General features: G+C 48.1%; 1 protein-coding gene across 1 annotated transcript; it reads left to right on the top strand.

Annotated features, from left to right (window-relative positions):
* Window positions 1-1,670: 1,670 nt before the first annotated feature.
* On the top strand, window positions 1,671-17,566 carry RFLNA (refilin A). The gene is made up of 3 exons (XM_005498266.4): window positions 1,671-2,325; window positions 10,952-11,061; window positions 12,450-17,566. Exons 1-3 carry the CDS (start codon window positions 2,122-2,124, stop codon window positions 12,781-12,783), a joined length of 648 nt encoding a protein of 215 aa, XP_005498323.1. The 5' UTR covers window positions 1,671-2,121; the 3' UTR covers window positions 12,784-17,566.
* Window positions 17,567-20,083: the final 2,517 nt, after the last annotated feature.

Here is a 20,083-nt window from a genome sequence, read left to right as displayed (position 1 = left end):
ATTGGCTAGAGAATCCTATTACGTGATAGGTAGCAAGCCAGCGCCTAATTTATGGAAATTTTGACCTTTGGTCCCCTTTGACATTTCCAGATCAGCCGTAGCCTGTGTGAGACATTAGAGCCCTTACAGTAAGGAGCTCTAAATCAGCCTGTGCGGCTGCTGGAGACGACGAGCGGGTCAGAGGTAAGAATTCACTGAGGTTCGTGTGTGGGCTGCTCGGTGCCTGTTTGACATTTATAAATCAGTGACATTCCTCTCCACAGCTCAGTGCATACAGATCGCTTCAGTCATGCCAAGGAGGGCCCCTCATTTCAGTCAAGGGTGGATTTGGGCATCCTTGGCCTTTCCTTTTGACTTGAGGAAGAATAAGCCTAAACAAATCCAGCATCATTAGCTGGCGCGTTCACCTACCACCATACAATGTGACCCGCTCCCTCAGGAGGAGAGAGTGTCGGCTTTTTTAGGATCAAACCCTGCCTCTGATAAATTTGTGCCATCTTGAGGGCTTGGGTGTCAAAGCCTTCGTCCCTGGGTGCAACACCTCACCCCTCACATCTTCATCCGCTGGCACAACAAATGTCATGTTTGTCAGTTTTGTAGCACAAATAGCCGTGGTCTCATTCTGCTCAGTGCTGGGCCAACAAGTTGGATGAAGAGGAGACGACCAGTTGGATTTCGCGTTTCCCATGCAGACCTATTTGCCGCTAACAAAGCTCTGCCGGGCTGAGCCATATGAGTGGGCCTGCCCCAAACTTCTCACAGTCTGGACTCTACGTAGAGAGAAAACATGATGAGAAAAACATAACCAGTGCTGTGCACAAGGTAACGTTAACGTCGGCCAGTTATTGTGCAATAAACGTCCATGTTGGCTTCAGCAAGCCTGACCTGTTTAACCGCTGCTTGTTTCTCCAAAATCCTGAGGGCTGATATGGCCTCTCTGTTCCCCTCAGCGCTGGCAGAGCCTCTGCTCCTCACATATAGCAGCTGTGCTGGTATTCGGGATGTCCTCCCATTGCAGTTATGGTGGCCCAAGCAAACGATGGCCAGCATGGGGAGGCCAGGTCCTTGGTGGTTGTGGACCAGCAGCCATTTGGCCCATCAAAGAAAGAGAAGTCTGTGTTTCAGGCTGCTCTAGGTGGGAAGCGCAAGGAGCGCCATGAGGGCATGGCCAGCACAGGGGCTCGTACACGGCCAGTCACCCACAGCCTTGGTGACGCCACCTTTGGCCACCTCAGAGTGAAGAGGGACAATGGCTCTTGAGCTCTTCCTTCCCGCCTTCGTGCCTTCACACTGAGGGGAGAAGCTGCTTTAGGAGATGTGGGGGTGAAAGGAGGACAAAAAAGTCAGAACTGAGGGAAAAAAACAGCTGGAATGGAGAGAAAAAAAAATCATACAGCAGCGAAGGAAAACTCGGGCAGAAGTGAAGGAAAAACTAGAAGGAAATCAACCGAGGGAAACCGCAGCTCCGCGACGGCGGGGAGGCCCCTCTCCCGCGGGCCGGCGCAGCGCCGTGTGCGGGGGTTGCCTCAGGTCTCCTCGGGGGGCGACGCCCGGGAAGGGGAGAGGGATCGGGCGGCGCCAAACGCGCTCCCTGCCCGGGAAGTGCCTGAAAATGTGCGGCCGGGGCAGAGCTGGGGGGCCGGGGGAAGGGGAGGGCGCTCCCCGGCTCCCCTCCCACCCTCTCCGGATAAATGGGCCGCCGGGAGGCGGCGGGCGGGTGGACGGCGGCAGCCTGTGGAGGAGCGCGGCCCGCCTGGCCTCGTTCCCCGCCGCGCCCAGCGCTCCCTACCGGCGGGGCCGCCCCGGGCTCCGCCGCACGTAAACGGCCACATCTCCCGCGGGGCTGGGGCGGGGGGATCGGGCCTTTCTTCCCTTCTCCGGGGGCCGCCTGACGGGCGGGCAGGACGCGGGGGCCGGGCGGAGGGAAGGCGGCTGGAGGAGCCCGGTGCGGCTGATGCTGGCTCTGCCCCGTGCAGCAGGCTCAGCCCGGGCTCCGGCAGGCTGGTGGCGGCGACCGGGACTCAGGAGGAGCCCCCCGGGCTCCTTTCCCCTTCCCTCCCTCCGTGGCGGGCGGCGCTGGAGGATTTTCTCCCGCCGCGGCCCCCTCGTTGCCCCCCAGACATGGTAGGTCACCTACAGCTGCAAGGGATGGACGAGAGTCTGAAGGAGAAGAGCCGGGAAGGCTTGCTGGACAGCCCGGACTCGGGGCTGCCCCCCAGCCCCAGCCCCCCTTTCTACTCCCTGTCGCCCGGTGAGGGCCGGGCTGGGGGCAGCGGCGCTGCGGACCCCCCGGGCCACCGGCGAGAGGCCAAGGACGGCAAAGTGGTAAGAGCCGAACCTGGGCGCTGGGCTCTGTCCTCTCGCGGGGGTAAAAGGCTGGCGGAGCCCAGAATGGGGGGCAGCGAGGGAAGGGCCTGTGCCCGCAGAGCGGGGTCCCCCAAGGTTATGTCCCTCCTTGGTGCCTGTCCTGCAGTGTCGGACTATGGCTCTCCGGGCAGCTTGTGCTCCATCACGGCTGCAGCCCAGCCCTGGCACCGCTGCTGTGCCCGGCAGGGGCTTGGCCCAGTGCCGGACGGGGTTTTCTGGTACACTCACAGAAATGTTGGCAGTTTGGCTGGGTGAACTTTAGTAACGGCATAGGAGTGAAACCCAGGTCTGAAACAGGCTCCCCTGCTTACCTTAAGAACAGAAAAGTGTAATTGCTCCTCGGTGATGCTGTCCTCCCTGGTAGATACAGGTTGGAGCTGCATCTGTCTGGACAGGGGCAAGGGATTCCAGCTCCCAGCCGTCCTTACCCTCCAGCATCCCACATTTGTTTTGTCAGGAGCGTGGAGCCACGTTTGCAGGAGCCCTGGCTGAAAGAAAGACCAAACTGTCTGTTAACTCGGGGCAGCGTACGGCTGTGTGTCCGGGATGGATGTGCTCTGGGGGAGGCTGGGTGCTCCTGCCCTTGGCTGGGGCCGCGTTTTGTGGCATGGGGCTGCATGAAGGGTTTGCGCTCGGCGTGGCCGGAGCAGGGTTGGTGGTTTGTAAGCTCAGACAGCTGGCAGAACACCGGAGGGTTCGGTTAGCCAGACACCGCGCCAGTGAAGCGCTTGACTGTGGAGTACGATTTGAGTAGATTCATTATGACTATTATTCTGCTTTATTTTGTTTATTTCTACCCCTTAGCTATAAAACCTGTTTTTAAAACACAAAGTTCAGAGCATAAGAAAAGGTAGTGGAGGCTTTTAAAGGATGATGGAAGCTCTTCCCCAGGGATCTTTCAATTTTTTTTTAAACATATATAAAAGACATTTGTAGGTGTATTCAACACAGTTAATTGGCTTCTATACAGAAGAAAAACTGCAGCACGAATCTTTCTGTGGGGAAAATTTATCTACCTATGGATTAATGACAATTCAAAGACTTCTTCCCTGCAGAGAGATTTTGCAATTTCTCACACCCTCATTTACTTTCTCAAGTTCTAATGCTATTTTAGCATATTATTGAAAACCGCTGTTGGCTCCCAAACATGCCAAAACCTTCCCCACGAACAATGACTCCTTCTCACCAGATCACGGTGAGGAGGGTGTGACGTGGTAATTATGAAAATAAAATCTCAAACCCGCTAAGGCTGCGGTTCCGAACATGGAGCCTTACCTGCAGATGGCTGGGTGTGTGCGCCCTCTTAATGGGACTGTTTATGTACAGAGAGTTACCCACGCACTTCTGATCTGGCAGGATCAGGCTGTTGCTGTGTATTTGTAAAATAAAACGTGGGAGGGAGATGAATGAAGGTTTGCTTGACCAGCAGACGGCTGGGGTGGAGGTGTCTGCAGAGCTCTGTAACGGGGACATGACGGCCTCTGCTGCAGCAATATGACAGTTGGCCACCACTCCTCCCAAGGAAGCCCTTCGATAGCAAAGATGAAAGAGCATGAGAAAAAACCAATTTCAGTTCTTGGGATGTTAGGACTGAGAGGTGTAGTGAAAAAAAAAGTTATTCCTGTGATCTGTGTAAGGCAAAATTCATTTTCCCAGTTATTTTAAAATCTTGATCTTACATTTTACACGTTTCAGAGGAACTCACACTGTAGATGTTTCCAAATTTCGTGTGCTGTTGCAACAGCATGGGTAGCTCTGGGCTCCTGCTGTTAAGAGTGTGGGTTTCATACAGCATGGATATTTCCATGCCCTTAGTAGATACAGAAGGTTGCAGAGGTCTTGACACTGAAACCAGATTGACTGTGTTACTTGGAGTGGTGCAGGATTGTGCTCTTTAACTCTGACAGTTTGGTACACTGCAAAATAATGAAGTAAACAGGAACTTTCATTCTACTTGACTGTACAGAGTTTCACTTCTCATTTCCATCCTGCAAATACTGTACTTGCAGCTGTTGTTAAGAAAGCAGGAAAAATACAGCGAGCATTGCTTGCTTCATACCTCTAAATTTTAGTGCCTAATTAGCTTTAATCTTGCCATTAAACAAGGACTTGCAGATCTATGAGCAATTACACAATCCATGAAAGTGCTTCTGTTTAACTCTACTCAGCTGTTCATCGGAGCATGCAGAATTGGCAAATCAATAATTGCAGCTATTTGCACACCAAGGCATGGGCTCTTTTTAATCGCCTGTTATATTAGTGTTTGTTTTGCTTATAAACGTGACAGAGCCAGGAATGCAGCCTGCACTCTTTGTGCTACAATACTATAAAACCACATATAAGCTCAGTCACTAATGGCCACAATTCTTGTATGTACGGTTACAATAAATTACTGTCAGGTGAAGAAACCAACATTCCAGATCTGTGGGAAGTATTTCATGCTATTCCTTGCTGCAGACCTATCAAAACCACCAGTCTGAACCCAGTTGCGTTCTTTTGCAGTCAGCTATTTTGCTCCAACTTCACAAGTATGTTGAAGAATTTTTCTGCTATAGGACAGCTCTCATACAGACTAAAAGGCGATCGCGTGCCCTTATCGAAGACTTTCTCGTGTGTAAAATCTGTGCTCTCTCTGCTTTGTGTTATTAACTGTGACTCTAAAAAAGTAAACTCTCTTCTCTTTAATAAGCATGACTTTGTTTCAAAGACAATGCACCATTTATTCACATTTAACCAGCCAATTCGGTTACAGCATTGGGATCCAAGAAAATATGAAAGGCAATTTAGGGCCAGAGTCATAAATACCACAAGTTCAACACCATTTAGGGACTTTTTTTTATTTTACTTGCAGCGCAGGAGAAATTGGCTTTTACTTTTTCAAATAAAGTCCATGTAGGGAATTCGTCAATTGTTTTGTGCTTAAGTGCAAATATCCTAATGAAAATAGAAGGTGACTTTTACCTAGTTCTGCCTTTTAAATCTGAAATGTGATTAAACCGATTCATAGGACGTGGGTTACTGAATTCTCTAGGCTTTGAATGTGATGCTGGGCCAAAAGGAACATAAATACAATGAAATAAATCTCTAATAATATGCACAAAGAAGCAGTTGCTAGAAGGGTAGGGAATGAAATGACATCCAAGTAGCCAGATCTGCTCAGAGTTTTCCCTGTTGTTGTTGCCATGGGATATGGTTTTTGGCTAGAAGAACGGCTTTTGGGCTGTGCTGAAATAAGCGCTTTGCATTCAATAGCATAACTCCGAATGGATAGCAGGGGAGAAAAGGATCACGTTCATCTGCAGAACTATCAGTCCTGCCTTCTTGAGGCAGCAGACTTCTTGTCCCTTCCCAACACTGTTGCCACTGCAACAAGTTCCTCTTTATAGGAAAGGCTTAAGTGTTTGTGCATTAAACCTGCCTCACTGGCTTCTGCAGGACAGTGTCCCAGTGGATCAGCTGTCAGATGAATGTCCCCACGTAGGGAATTTCTACTCACATTCAGGAGCTGTGCTGGACAACAGCACGGTGCCAGAGTCAGTCTCGTGTGGTGGGAGGAGGTTCCAGCTTCATCTCAGGTGCAGAGGAGGACAAGGAGACCTTGCCCATGGGCACAGCCTTGGCAGGCATGGTCCTGACAACGGGCTCGGGATCAGCATGTGTGCCCACCCTGTTCGATTTATGGCAGATACTAACAAGTGAAAACAAACCCAAAACACCTCTTCCTGACATGCTGCATGTTGAAGAGCCCTTGGAACACAGCATCTCATCCTACGCTGGAAGCCTCGCCTCATCTGCAAACTGCGACAGATTGTCCCTTCTGGGCAGATCAGGGAAACAGTCTCAGAGGTCTCATTACCTACTCTGAAAAGTGTGCTGGTGTCTTCCTGCTGTTTGATTTCCATTGCGTCCCCGCGTAACACTGTGGACAATAAGCAAAGCAGCACACGTTTCCCACTTGAAATGGAAGAGGGAGATAGGCAGGAAGGGTGTAATTCTTTGAAATAATAAAGCCCTGCTTTCTACCTGAGGTCTGCCTTTACTGTTATCACCTCCAAATATAATCTCATCCGGCTCTAGTATAAATTACACATAATGTGCAATTCGTGAAGATATTGGGAAAATAAATGGTCTGTTAAACAAATATTGCTTATCAGCTAGAGCGGGGAATGTAGACGTGTGTCAAATAACTCAGCCAGATCTTTCATTATAGCTGTAAATAACAGCTGAGTAAAGTGACATTTTCATGGAGCTGACATGTTACTGTAGTGGGAAATGTGGTGAGAGATTTGCTTATGCCCCAGCTAAGCCAGGAGCTGGGAATTTGGGAAGCTGCATCCTGTTCTTAGCCCTGATGCTTGGAAAACAGTTTCCCCTTACAGTCCCTAGAGATCTAATGCCACATCGTGGTGCCTTCCATGCAACAACTGTAGCAAAAGGAGTGGGTCAGTCCTGGTCCTTCTTGCTCTCTGGGGAGTAGGTTTTGGGAGGTTTATTTATATCGAGTTGCATTAATTTCCTTTCCGTTTTGTTGCTTTGCTGCCTGCAATTTGAGGCTAAAGAACAGTCTGTATATTTCAGGCCAGTTTCAGGCACTTTTTTCCTCCTTTTTGTTTACTGTTTGATAACTCTCCTTCCATTCACATAAGTTACCCCAAATGAGAAGTATCTTAACAGAACCCACTGAGTCTAGATAATTATTAGGGGTAAAATCGCATTATTCTGCCTGCTGTGTTATTTTTGCTGTTCTTCAGAACCCTGTGATCTAAATACCCCCAGGAACCAGGCACTGAGATGGCAGCTGTGGCAGGTATGAAGCTGTGACATGGAGCTGAAGGATGTGTCTGTCCTGAAGCCAGAGCCCCCATAATACTTAATGCCTCCATGAAGGAAGTGCTGTTGGTTAGCTGTAGCTTGAATTCCGTTCAGCAACTGATTTTATCAGTGTTTATCTATGTGCTACTTGAAAAAAGCAGAATTTAGCTGCCCAGGCTGTTACATGCCTCAAAGGCATCAGAGGGAAAAATGCAGCCAAACAAGAAATCACTTTGACTTTTTAATAATAGTGTAACCCTTTGCTGGTTGAAACAAATCGTGTACTGGAAAGGAAATAAAAATGTGATAGCACATTTACTGCTTTATTTTCCACTTGGCTCTGTTTTGAGGGCATACGGTTGGGACTAACTTTTTGATCTCTTATCTTCCCTTTTGCCTCCTCAACCTCCCTGGGCTACCAGACTCCTCCTGTCCCTGCATTAAGATTATGGGGTCGTGGTGGCTTTTGCAGAGTCGCATCTGAGAAGCAGCAGCACAGCTCCAGTTACTGGGGACAGATGAATCGAGTCCCAGCTGTAGCCTTCCCGCTCAGCAGCCCTAGTGTTTGCTCTGTGGACAGACAGACCTCAACTGTGGATCGCTTGTGGACAGCCTGGTCTAAAGACGTGTGGGTTTCCCCGTTTCACCATCAGTGACCCCCAATAGTGTGTGACAAGCTCTGCTCCCCCCAGTGCATCTGTGGTGCAATAAAGAAACTCACCTTATTTGTGAAGTGTCCGGAAATCGCCAAGTGATTGCTAGAAATGTGCCAACGATCATAATTTTCGTAATGGAGCTCAGCGGTCCAGTGTTCCTCTTCTTTCAACCATGCCTGTGCAGAAGGAAAAAGAATTGAGTCAGTATTTTTTTTTGACAAGCAGAACTTTTTTTTTAACTTTAAAACAGATTGGAAGGAGCTGGTTGTCAAGCTTGTGCCAAAAAGCCAGCTTTTGACACGTCCCAAACATGTAACATTTCAGCCCCAAAGACAAATCTTTTGGAAAGCTCATATCCCCTGTTCCTTGCTTCCCAGCTCCAGGTGAGATGCAGGAGCAGATATTTCAGAACATCCCTGGAGGTAAAACAAAATGTCATCTGAAGCGCCTTTCAGTTGCTGCTGTGTAAAACCTGGACTTACTGGTTAGTGGCCCTTTCACTCTGTGCAAGAAATTCAGACTGCAGGGTCTCACAGATTATCTCCATTTTTAGGCTGTGCTTTGTGGGTTATTTACATCTGCCATGTGCAGACTTCCAGGTGACTTCAGGGTTCCAGCCTGCAGCAGCTCATGGTACCGTAGATAAGTTGTGTAATGGTTTCTGCTGGGTGGTAGAAGTTGCTGGCTCTGGCTTGCCCATGTCCACAGTTGTCCCAGCTTTCTACATTAATCAAGCCAAGCCTGCAGGTCTGAAGTTAATGCTCATTTACAGCATGTGAAATGCATGATAAAATGCCTTTTGTCACCTTTCCCTGCCCAGAGCAAGGTAAAGTATAACCCACAATGGAAATAGTCTCATCACCACTCCTTCCAGAACTAACCCGGAGAAGACTTAATCCTGCTCTCACCAAATTCAGTGGCAACTTTTTGACTCTGATTGATTTCAGTCACGCCTCACAGAGCCTGCATTTCTCCGTGCACACTGGCATTGTTTCTGCAGCGTGTTCTTCTCTCCCGTTCCCTGCTGTGGGACCCCAGCACACAGCGGCTGCGAAGCCACTCCCGAACAAATCAGGAACAATCCTGCTAAGACCTCAGCTCCCGCATCCTCATCTCTAGGGGTGTTTAGAGCACTCTTAATGTCAGCGCATGTTAGCAAGAAGTGTGAAGATTTGTTTGCCTGGAAGCACTGAAATGGCTTCTTTACAACTACTTCTTTAAAACTGCACTTTACAGATGCCCTTTGCTGAACTGTTAAGAGATTTCTCCTGCGTTGATCTAGCAAAGAAGCTCGTGGTTACTATCCATCCATGGTGTTTGACTCTTGCGCCCAAATGAACCTCTCCTCATGTACAGTTTGTCTTTAGAAAGAGCTCTGCCCATGTGCAGACTGTTAAAAGCTGGAGATCTGCACCCTTGCCAACTAAGGCTTGTCTGATCTAAACAATTCACAGTTCAGAAGCAAAGAGCTTTATTTATGACCAGAAAGGCTGCCCTTGCCCTCCCCTGTCATGAGTGTTGAAAGCAAGCCAGGATTGAACTTTGCCTTTTGGCCAGTGTTTGGTAATGAGGGTGAATGTATTTTTTTTCTCTTTTCTTTTCCAGCATACCTATGCAAATACTGTCCTTTTTTTCCCCAATGAAACTGAAATATTCATATTCAATCAAAAAGATGGGTTGGCCATTATACTTTACAGTTTAACACAGTAGTAAAGTGCAGGGATATTTCAGTATGAAAGGAGTAAACAGCTTTGTGGCTTTGGGACAAAGAATGGAAGGGCTTGGTGAATTCAGACGAAGCAGTGACATTTTTTGCCTCAGCCCAAGGCAGAAAGCCCAAGCCACTGGAGAAAACCAGACCTCAGCTAGTGAGAGCTGATGCTGTTGAGTGGACTCAACAGAGCTTTGCCAGTTAACACCAGCTTGAGGGACACCCTGGTGAGCATTTGGGGACAAATGCTGTCCCTCTTACCCAGCACTGCCAGTAGGAACCAGGTCACAGCTCCAGCGTTCCCTCCTGTACCGCCCAACCAGAAGATGCTGGGGAAGGTGGGAACGAATGGCAATACAAGAGCGGTATCCTCAGTTGATTCTGGGAATCCTGAGATAATCTTACTTACACTGATGAAATTGGGCTGCGATTCTCGCACACTATGTGTGGCAGAAGGTGGAAAATCTTGGTGAGCTTTTCAGCCATCTAGGGAGCTTTCAGCCCTTCACAGAGGCTGCCAGCCGTCTCCTTTAAAGAAGTCTTGTGTCCCTGCATGTCATAAATTGCTACTGACAGAAAAGCGGTGGCACGGACCAAAACCTGCAATGATATTTTTCCAGGAGGGCAGGATTAGGCTTGATTAGCTGCTGGGCTGGGTCCAGACAGCAGACACAGGATCCTTACATGTGGGAACTGATGTTTAAGAGCACTCCAGTGTGGAGAAGTGGGATTACTCATTTTTTGTGGGCAGAGGAGCCTAGGCTGGACTGTGACAATTTGTCAGAGTCAGTAACTTTAGGGTGTAATTAGTCTTAAAAATCCAGTTTCTGGTGTCACGAATTGGAGCAGCTCCATTCATTAAAACCGTCCTGGCTTGAAACTGGTTTCCTGTATTGCAGAGGCCACAATGTGCCCCTGTCTCACCCCACACTCTGTTGTGTGTGGTTAACTAGAACATCCCTTGGAGCATCACAGCCGTTTTTAACATGGAGACTTCAGCAATTGCAAGTCAACCACTTCCCCCGCTGGATCATTGCAAGGGATTCATTACTTTCAGCATGTATATATATGAATTTATACACACGTCTCATTTAAGGAGACCTACACCCCCTAACTCAGCAGACTTAGGCCCTATCTCTGTGTTACATCAGACTTGGAACACTTCTCCATACTGGTGCACTTTAAGTCCTTGTTAGACTTGTTAATTCAAAACAGTGAGGGCAACATCAGGGCTAAAGAAAACGCCCAAACAATTGCAATTTCTATGAGAAACAAGAAGAGGAAAGGAAGGGCCAGTACTGAACCTGCTGCTGCCGCCTGCTCAGCTCCCAGCCCCAGTACACGATGTTCCGTGGCAGCCTCTGCTCTTGTGTCCCAACACTTGCTGTGCTCTTCTTTCCTGCAGATGCCTTACCTGCTCCTGAACCCATCCCTGCCGGAGGTGAGGCCTCGGATGTACCCTGTGTTTTTCGGAGAAAGCATTGAGGTCAGCCCTGAGCCCGTGCAGGAAATCAGGTACAGATGGGTTTGGGTGGGTTGGAGGGGATTTCTGTCTTTTTCCAGGTGCTCTTCTTTCTGTAAAAAATTAAAATGTGTTTACAAGTGGGAGTCATGGTTATTTTGATGGCAAGGAAGGGACAAGCGGGAGGGCAATCCCTGAATTAAAAGGGCACTGACAGCAGCAGAGGTAGAAGGGAAGAGGCAAGAACTGGAGAGACACTGTAAGAGAAGGTGGCTTTTCTTCCAAGGCCAGCTTAAATCCAAGGTTATAAGGGAAAACCATTGCCACCTTTGGGCTTGATGGCTTCCACTAGTAACCTGATGGTCTTTATCCTGTTCCCTGCTGACTTGTATCCTCAGAAGCAGCAACACCCTTATAATTGGCACCTGTTTTTGTTAGCCCATGCGGCAAAGAACCAACATTAGACCAGCCCACAGAGACAGAAAGATCTCCTCCTCATGAGGAGATGGTCCTTCAAGCCAGGGATGGAGGGTTCTGACCTCCTGTGGGGCTGGTGCAGTGGCCTGTGGATAAACCTATCTCTCTGCTCCTCTTTCCTGCTTTTGCTGGTGTGGAATGTACTCTGCAAAACAGCGTGGAGCAGTTACACACAGCTTGAGGCAGGGGCGGTGGGAGGACTGTAAACCCAATTCCCACTCTCCCTCCTCAACCTCTGCAAACGTCTCTCTGGAAATGTACCCCAGGAAATCTCTGCTTGCCGAGGAACTGCCGGTGGGCATGTTTTTGTGGCTATTACATGGGAGGCTTGTTTTATGTGTGCTGAATGACTTGCTTACACCCTAGCTGCGCAACATCCATTACAGCGGCTCAGATTACATGTGGTGCACCATCAGTCAACCCCCCTGCGGGCGGAGGTAATGACAAGCACACACCCAGCTTTTAATCTTTTATACCTGGAGCTGCACATTCCTTGGAGGAGCATTTGGGGAGCGGGAAAAACAAGTGAAAGTCCTGCTGCTCTCCATGGCCAGGGATTCTAGGAAACATCCTTTACTTGGCCTGGTTTCCATATGTCCCTTCTGGAGCCCCGCAGAGAACAGGCAGGGCAGTGACATCCCACGTTTTGTGGGTTCTTCATCTTACGGCTGTTGACGTGGCCATTTGCTTTGAAACCAATAGCTTGGACCTTAGCCACAGCTCACAGCATCTCTTTGCTTTTACTTGCTATTCGACCATTGCTTGGATTTTCTGTAGGTCCCAACAAGCAACCTCACCTCTCTGCACTCATTGTCCTCCACTTTGGGCCGTAGGGTTTGCATCTGTCCCGGTGCTTTAAGAGGTCGTAAAAGTTCCCAGTTTCAAAGGGTTAGAGAAGAGTCCTGCCTGTCTTCCCCGCTTTGCTCCCTGGGCTGTGTTCCTGATACCTTGCTGTTCTCTGCAGGTGCAATTCTGAGGTAAAGTACGACTCCGAGAAGCATTACCGGGATGACATCTTCTACGGCCCCATCCCCACTGTCACCACCTACAGCGAGACAGTCATTGCTGCTCCCAATTGCACCTGGCGGAACTACAAGTCCCAGCTGATCTTTGAGCCCCGCCAGAAGCCTCTGAGGTTTCAGAGCACGACCATCATTTTTCCTAAGCGTGCCAAGAACATTTACCGGACCACCCTCAACTACAGCTTGGGTTGCGCCAAGCGTTGGTTTGCTTCCAGCGTGCAGCTGGAACTCTGCGAGGAAACCAGCCCGTGCGTCATGTACAGCGAGACCCTCTGATCCGCCCTGCCGCTGGCAACCTCGTGACCTCAAGGAGGCTGCGGCCTTTGCTGGGTCTCTGACTGGGCCCTCATTGAAGGCGACTAAATATTCATATCTGGAGAACACGTTGTCTTGGGTGAGGCTGAACTGGCTGGGAGGAGGCTTGTAGGGCATGGGATGGTTTTGATCAGTGAAAGGCTGGCTTGTATTTTGCAAAGTTCCTGACGTTCGTGATCTGGATTTTTTTTTTCCCCAAGCATATCTATTTTTGACTTACGTTTAGATGAAATCAAGATGACAAAGGACCCTATTACCCATAGCAGAGTGCTGCGCTGTGAGCTCCGTAGGTCTTGTCTAGCACATAGGTGAGACTCACTGTAACCTTCAGAGCTATTTTAATCTCTGCAAAGGGAAGACCAACTGCACAGTCAGCATCCAGTCTGCCCCGCACATACCAAGCCAGGTCTATTAGAGTTTAAACGCAGAGGAGTTGGTTATTTGTATTGGTACATCACAGCTTGCTCCAACAGCTCATCTGGGAGACAGCTGCGATATTACACCACTGCAGTAACCTCAGGCCTAACTTACTGGGAGGAGTGAGGACTGTCACCAAGAAAGAGGAAGAAAACAGGCGCACGGTGCTCTTGCTGGCAGGCAGATATTTATATACTGTAGCAGGGCACAGTGTAACCAGGAGATGGGAGAAAGGCCTACCCCAGCGCACAGCCACCTCTTGTGTGAGCCCAGCCAAGAGTATGCAGGGGAGACTGAGGAAACTGAATAGTTGAAGGGCTATTTTCTAAAAGTTTCCAAGTGACTGAGGAGCCCGGTGCCCTTTTTCAAAAGTACCATCATTCCAAGTGTGCCATGCTATTCGTTGTCTCAAACACCCGATTTACAGGGATCTTCACGCACTTGCAACCCTTTTGAGTTTCAGGGCTGTGTTGCAGAGAGAAGTGGGATGAGAAGATGCTGTCTAGCTGCAAAGAAGGCAGTGCAGGGTTAATTCATGAGCCTTGTTGCTCGCCCTCTCCATAGTTTCCTTACCTGTGGCATGGGTAGGTTTGCTGACAGGGGAGGAGCAGCCAAGTTTTCTCAATGTAGAGCCTGAAGAGCCCAAATCTGTGCAAGTTTTCCCTAATCAGCCAGGCTGTAGCAGTTCAACAGGTACTTCACAAACAGCTGATCTGTCTCTGCAAAAGGATAAAGGAACACAGAGAGCAGGAGTCACTACAGCCACCCTAAGGTAAACCATCCCTTCTCATGAATCACATCTCTTCACTTTGGCAGCTTGTTGAAAATCAGTGAAAGCCTGGATTCCTGCAAACACATAACCTTTGAAAATGGCACGGAATTGTCTCCAAAAATCTTACCAAACATTTTTGTATGCTGCTCAGAAGAGCTCAGACTTCGAAAATAACCACAAAGCTCTGGAAATTAATTTCCAGTTTTCCCTCTTCTAAACTTTCCATTTTGTTCCTGACTTGCTGCAAGTCTGATCAAGTTATTTCAGAACACAACTGAGCAGCTAAGTCAGAAAACCTATTAACGGTGTCAACGAGACGCAGCTCATTGCCCAGAACAGTTGACGCACAAACCCATGGAGAGTACAAAAAAATCTGAAATACTGAAGTCACTTGTGAAGATACTTTTTTTCCCATCAGTTTCAAAAGGCAATTAATAAATGTGACCAAAACTGTGACCTTTATGAAACAGAGTTCTCGTATCTAAAAAAGGAGCACAATTTTTCCACCAGAGGTAAAGATAAGGTTGTTACATACAAACTTAAATCCTGACAGCTGAAGCATTGTTAGTACTGGAAGATGTGTGCTATGGCAGTGGAGAACTCTGCCTTTCTGCCTGGGAGTTAGGACTTGGTAGGGAGAAATCTCTCAAAGGATTTCCAAGGCTTCCACCTACTGTTGAATTCTTCTCAGCAACACAGAAACAAGGATTATATTGGCTATTGGTCAGATATTGCTGTCACTGATAGCATCAAAGCCTGGAAAAGCAACATCTGCCTCCAAAGGGGTTATTATGCCTGAAGCAACCCTTTTCCCCAGAGCTCCAGCAAACGAGTTGTGTGGATGTAGCTCAGCAGGGAAGCTGGAGCTGGTATGGATGTGGTCCCAGCGCGCTGCAGGCTGGCGATGCACTCACAAGTTCATCTTGAGGTCTATCCTATAATTTCACCAAGTGCTGGTGAGTGAGCCTTGTGGAAACACTCACCTGCCTTCCAGGCACATCGTGAGGGCTCTGGAGGGCTCTTTGCAGGCCGGTGAGAGTCTGTAATCCAGGTTCAAAAGCAGGGCCAGTGCTCACACCTGGGAGATCCCTGCATGGTGACGGATTCACTCACAAGCACCTCCACTGAGCAAGCACGGAGACAGGCTGACCCCCGAGCTGAAGCAGCCGGAGACTCCCCGTTCTGACCATACATCAGGCTCCAAGCACCAAGCTGCAGTTTTTGATCATGCTGGTTTTTTGAGCCAAATGTTTTTTTCCCCAGAAGAATCTCTTTTATCATGGCCAGCTGCAGGCTTCTGCCCTCTTTGTCCACTTCTGCTTCCTAAACATTGACCGCAACAGAAGAAAGAAAATTAAAAATAAATCAAAGAAAGCCAAACAAAACTAGTGTACAAATACAAATCCAGTGGCTGAAGCACAGCCAGGCTTTTCCCCACGCAGGGACAGGGGCTGCTAAGGCGAAGTCTCCCAGGGGGTGCAATGGGAGGTGCGGCCTTGGCACCGCAGGGTCCGCACACATCCAGGCCAGGCCTCTTTGAAGCTTCGTGCTTTATTTTCTCTGCAAATAGACTAGAAATGACCTAACACACTCTCGCTCCTTAGAGCTTAAGCATGGTTTTGCCATGTCAGGCTTGGGGTTTCTAGACAGCTGGAGACATTTCAAGCTGTGTAGGCATGGACAGGCCACCACCCTGGGCCACATGCAAACTGTGACATTGCCAAGTGCCTGAGATCTGTGCAAGTTTCTGAAAAGTACCTTCTTGTATTGTATCTCCCAAGGGCCCATCTCAATCTGCTTTTCTTCTCAATGCAAGCTGGTGTTGGAAAGGGACTTTGTTGTTCCTGAGGACAAGAAAACCACAGAGGGTCAGGTTGTCACCCTTGTGTGGGCGCAGATCCACCCTGCCCACCCACCCTCTGTCCCCAAAAAGAGCCAAAGTTTGTCTTGCTCATGACTAGGAAAAGTAATGACTTTTTTTGATTTGCTTTAACACCAGAAATTGAATCTTTTGTGTATGGTGCCAATTAAGAATCACTCCAAGCCACCAAGAAGTGCCTTACTTGTAGTATGTTTGTACATCTAAAAGGAACAATTAGTCCCACTAGAGAGGTGTTTTTCTTTTAAACGGAGCATTATTCATCTCAGCCAACAAATCTTTGTTCATGTATATTTTCTCAAAGACACAAATTACAAATTTAGACCATGGAAATACTGCTTAGAAAGGTGAGTTTCCTTCAGCAGCTGGGACTGTGGCTACATGATTTCTCCCCAGGATACTAATGCCGACACTCCTGTAAGCCTGATGGGTAAAGTCAGGCTCTGCCTTTAGGAACTATTTTCCATCAATAGTTATTTTTGAGATCAGAAACTTTCTCAGAAGACATCTGTTTTTTGGCGGGGAGGTTGTTTAATTCAATGTGGAAAGTCACTGTCTCAAAGGTGCAGGGTTTGCCCTTTGTCCCTGTCATTCCTGTGATCGTTCTGCCCCTGAATGCACCAGAGCACACGTGTGTCTGCTCTGCCAGCATTGCCAGCATTGCATTTGCGGCCAAAAAGAGGGAACCTGAACTAAATATTGAACTTTCAGAATCTGCAGAATACTTTGCACAAATTGCAGAGAACGACTTTGACCAAAACAGTTCACCGCTTCTTTTGTCTGTCTTTATGTTTTTTTTTTCCTAGGCCAGCTCTACTTTTCTCAATGTGAAATACAGGCAGGTTCGCACCTAGGTGCACAGTTCCTGGGAACGATGAAATGAGGTTCGGGTGTTGATAGCGGTGTTTGAGTGAGCTGCTGGTCAGAGAAGTGAATGCTATTTACTATTTATGTTGAATGAGTCTTTAAAAAAATGGGAAAGGTCACTAGAAGGCTAATGGGCAAAAAAGACTTTGTAGACCAAATGGAAGAGTAAAAGCCACGTGAATCTGATCTAGAGGCGAATGGTTCTGTGTGTGAACACTGTGAACTAGGATATTTAGCCATTGTAGTTTTAAACTGCCTTTTTTCCTGTGGGGAAGGGTATCCTTGCCTTCTTTAGAGCTGAAGATGGGGGAACACTTCATAGGGAACTGGTGTTCTTGTGAGATATGGAAAGGGGATCACTCCGCTCCCTGAGGATCACCCCATCACTCACAAATTGGTCCGTTCTGAACGTCTCTCCTAAAGCTCTACTATAACCATTCTATTTTATGTCTTGGGAGGCACTAATTATGTTTCAGATACTGTGATGGCCATCAAAATGAGCAAAGCATCCTAGCAGGTGAATTGTGACCTGAAGATGGGGTTGAAAGGTGTTTGAAGGTTGGAGAAGGAAGAAGAGAACATATAACCGGTGGAAATGCATAAGGATGTGTCATATTTTTATTTTTGTAAGTCTGATTCTCTAAGTGCTTGTAAAGTACTCTACTGTTGTATATGTGGTGATGCAGTAGTTCACAATATCCTTTTATTTTTGTATATTCCCCTCTCCACAATAATCCCTTTCTGTTCAACTCATAGAGTAATTTAAGAAGACAAAATTTATATATCATAATAAAATGCTCAAACCGTCATGCTGATGTATCCAGAGTTTCCTTTCTCTTCCTTATCTGCTTATTTGGTGCCTAATGCCCCTTTCCCATGTGGAGGGAATGTTTTTGGGGTGTCACTCCCTTGCCCCAGGTTTCAGCGCAGCTCCGCATGGTGGGGAGGCTGTGGTCCCAGTCCTGGGATGTGTAAAACCTGCTCTGTCACACAAGTCCGGGGAAAGTTGAAATAGCAGAGGGCACAAAACTCACACATCCTGCAGAGACAGTTTTACCTTCCAGGATTTCACTGGTTGGCAGTTTTACCATTTCTTCACTCTAAATTTCCCTCTTCCTGCTTGATCTTTCTCTACCCAGCTTATGGAGTCCTGGCGTTCAATCTAGGTTATTCCTCTCCCAGCTTTTCCATGGCCTTCAAAGGCAGGGAAAAACAAAATAAAGCTTATTTCTTACCCAGGTATCCACATCCTAGTACAGTATCAGGACCCCTACTATGTCCTGGCTTTCCAAATCATGAAGGCAGATGGGCTGCATCAGGCCTAAAACCCCGCCTAGCCATCTAGTGCATTTTAAAGCCGTTGCTGTAAAAGCCTCAGGCTCACCAGCCAGCATTCAGCTGTCTTCCAAGACCTAGGATGTTTGCGGGGAGAATCTGACACTAATCCTTCTGGAAAAATCATATTGGATTTATAGGGATGAAGTCAATAGGCTTGGATGAAAAAGACTGTTAAAGGAATGGAAAGGAGAAGGAAAGCCACGTTACGCAAGAGTCTTGCTTCAGGTGCACGGGAAGTGCCTGTCTCCTCGTCCCAAGGTTTTTGAGACACATTGCGGCTGAACTGCTCCTGGGATGAAGGATGGAAGACACGCTCATCATCCTCAAGCACCTGAGGAACCACTGCAGCGTGGAGAAGGCAGGAGACGTACAGACTGCCTGAGTGCAATGGTTGGAACCCAAATGCCAGATGAAGGACATGTGCATCCACTCCTGTTATTTAAATAAAACCGTAAAACGTGAATGCTGTCCAATGAAGATTCCTGAGGTGGCAGCCTAATCCCCAGCAGCAAAAGCAGTATTAGATGCAGGATATGTGTTTTGGCAAGTGCGCTCAGATGAGCTAACCCCTAAGCTAGTGGCTTTACTGTGCCATTTGGATGTTGTAAATTTAAGCAGATGATGCTTGGTATTAGTTTTGCTCCTGGGATATTTCAGAGAGTAATTGCACATATCTCTGAGGGATTACAAGGTGCTGAAGTTATAATGGATGGACTCTGAATTTAGACTAGATGCCTTTATGAACAGAAGGAAAAGTTTAGGCTGGTTTTACAGACAGCAAGAATGCTGAGTGTAAAATGCCAAAAACCTCACCTAAAAGAAGTTGCTGATAATGGGCAGCTACAAATTAAATAATAATAAAAATCCACATGCTGTGATCCCCGTTCCACTCAACAAAGCAGAGCTGTCAGGGAACAACAGATGCCTTATCAAATTTCATTCCACAGCTATGTACAGTTAACAAACAACAGAGAGATCTGCCAGAGAAAGAACCTTACCTGGTACTGCAGCAGTAAACATTTCCCCTTACTGCCAAGTCATCGGCTTGAAGCCACCATGTGCTAGACCTTGGGCTTGGTCTCCTCTCTTTGTCGTCACCAGATGGCAATGTCACAGCCTGGACCTGCAGAAATGTCCTTGGATGATCTCTGCAGTTACCCCATGGCCTGGAAAGAACGTGGCTTGGTGGGTTTGCCACCACATTAACCATCCCCAGTTCTGCCCGTTTCTAAATGCCCTGCTCTCGTTACACAGGAGAGGACCAAGGACCTGCCCAGGGCTGCCCGGCTTCTGCCGAAGCTCCGAGTCCCTTTCCCCTGGCAACGTGCCCGGCCACAGCAGAAAATCAACGCAGGGATGGTTTGTAGGACAGAGGGTCTTGGAATTGCTTTTTTGGGGCGTAAGGAAGGAGTTTTATGAGCTCTATTTTCTGCTTCTAATAATGATACTGGATCCAAACAGTTCCACGCCTGGGTCTGAGACAGACGGGGAGTTCACATCTACAAGGATGAAAACGCTCATCCTGCCAAGCCTTTGATTCTCATCATATCCTTCCTACCCGCAAACAGGCGGACAGCACATTTCTAGCATAAAAATATCCTCCTCTCCAGCTAACCACCTCCAGATTCCCTTCCTGAGCCTGTTCTGAGCCCAGTGATTAGACATTTCTATATACACAAACATTCAGATCATCTCCCCAGGGCTTTTCCTGTCTCACAAGCAAATCCTGAGACCAGCGGCTATTTGCAGCTCCTTGAAGTACAAATGGGATCAGAACTTCGTCCAAGCTGCCTGTTGTGGTCAGTGCCCTCCAAGCACCTCCCCAAAGCACCCGGCTCGCACCCCGGCCACGTACCTCCCATCGTGGGCCACTGAGACACCCATCACCGGAGAGAAACGCTGCTCCAAACACCCTGTGTGTGGCTGCAGGTGACGATGCTGGGGGGCTGCACGGACAGCGAAACCTGTGTCAGCGCTGGCATGTGCCG

Source organism: Columba livia, chromosome 17 (genome assembly GCF_036013475.1).
Source record: "Columba livia isolate bColLiv1 breed racing homer chromosome 17, bColLiv1.pat.W.v2, whole genome shotgun sequence".
Lineage (NCBI taxonomy): Eukaryota > Metazoa > Chordata > Aves > Columbiformes > Columbidae > Columba > Columba livia.
Note: the sequence above shows the minus strand (reverse complement) of the source record. Positions and strands in the feature narration are given on the sequence as shown.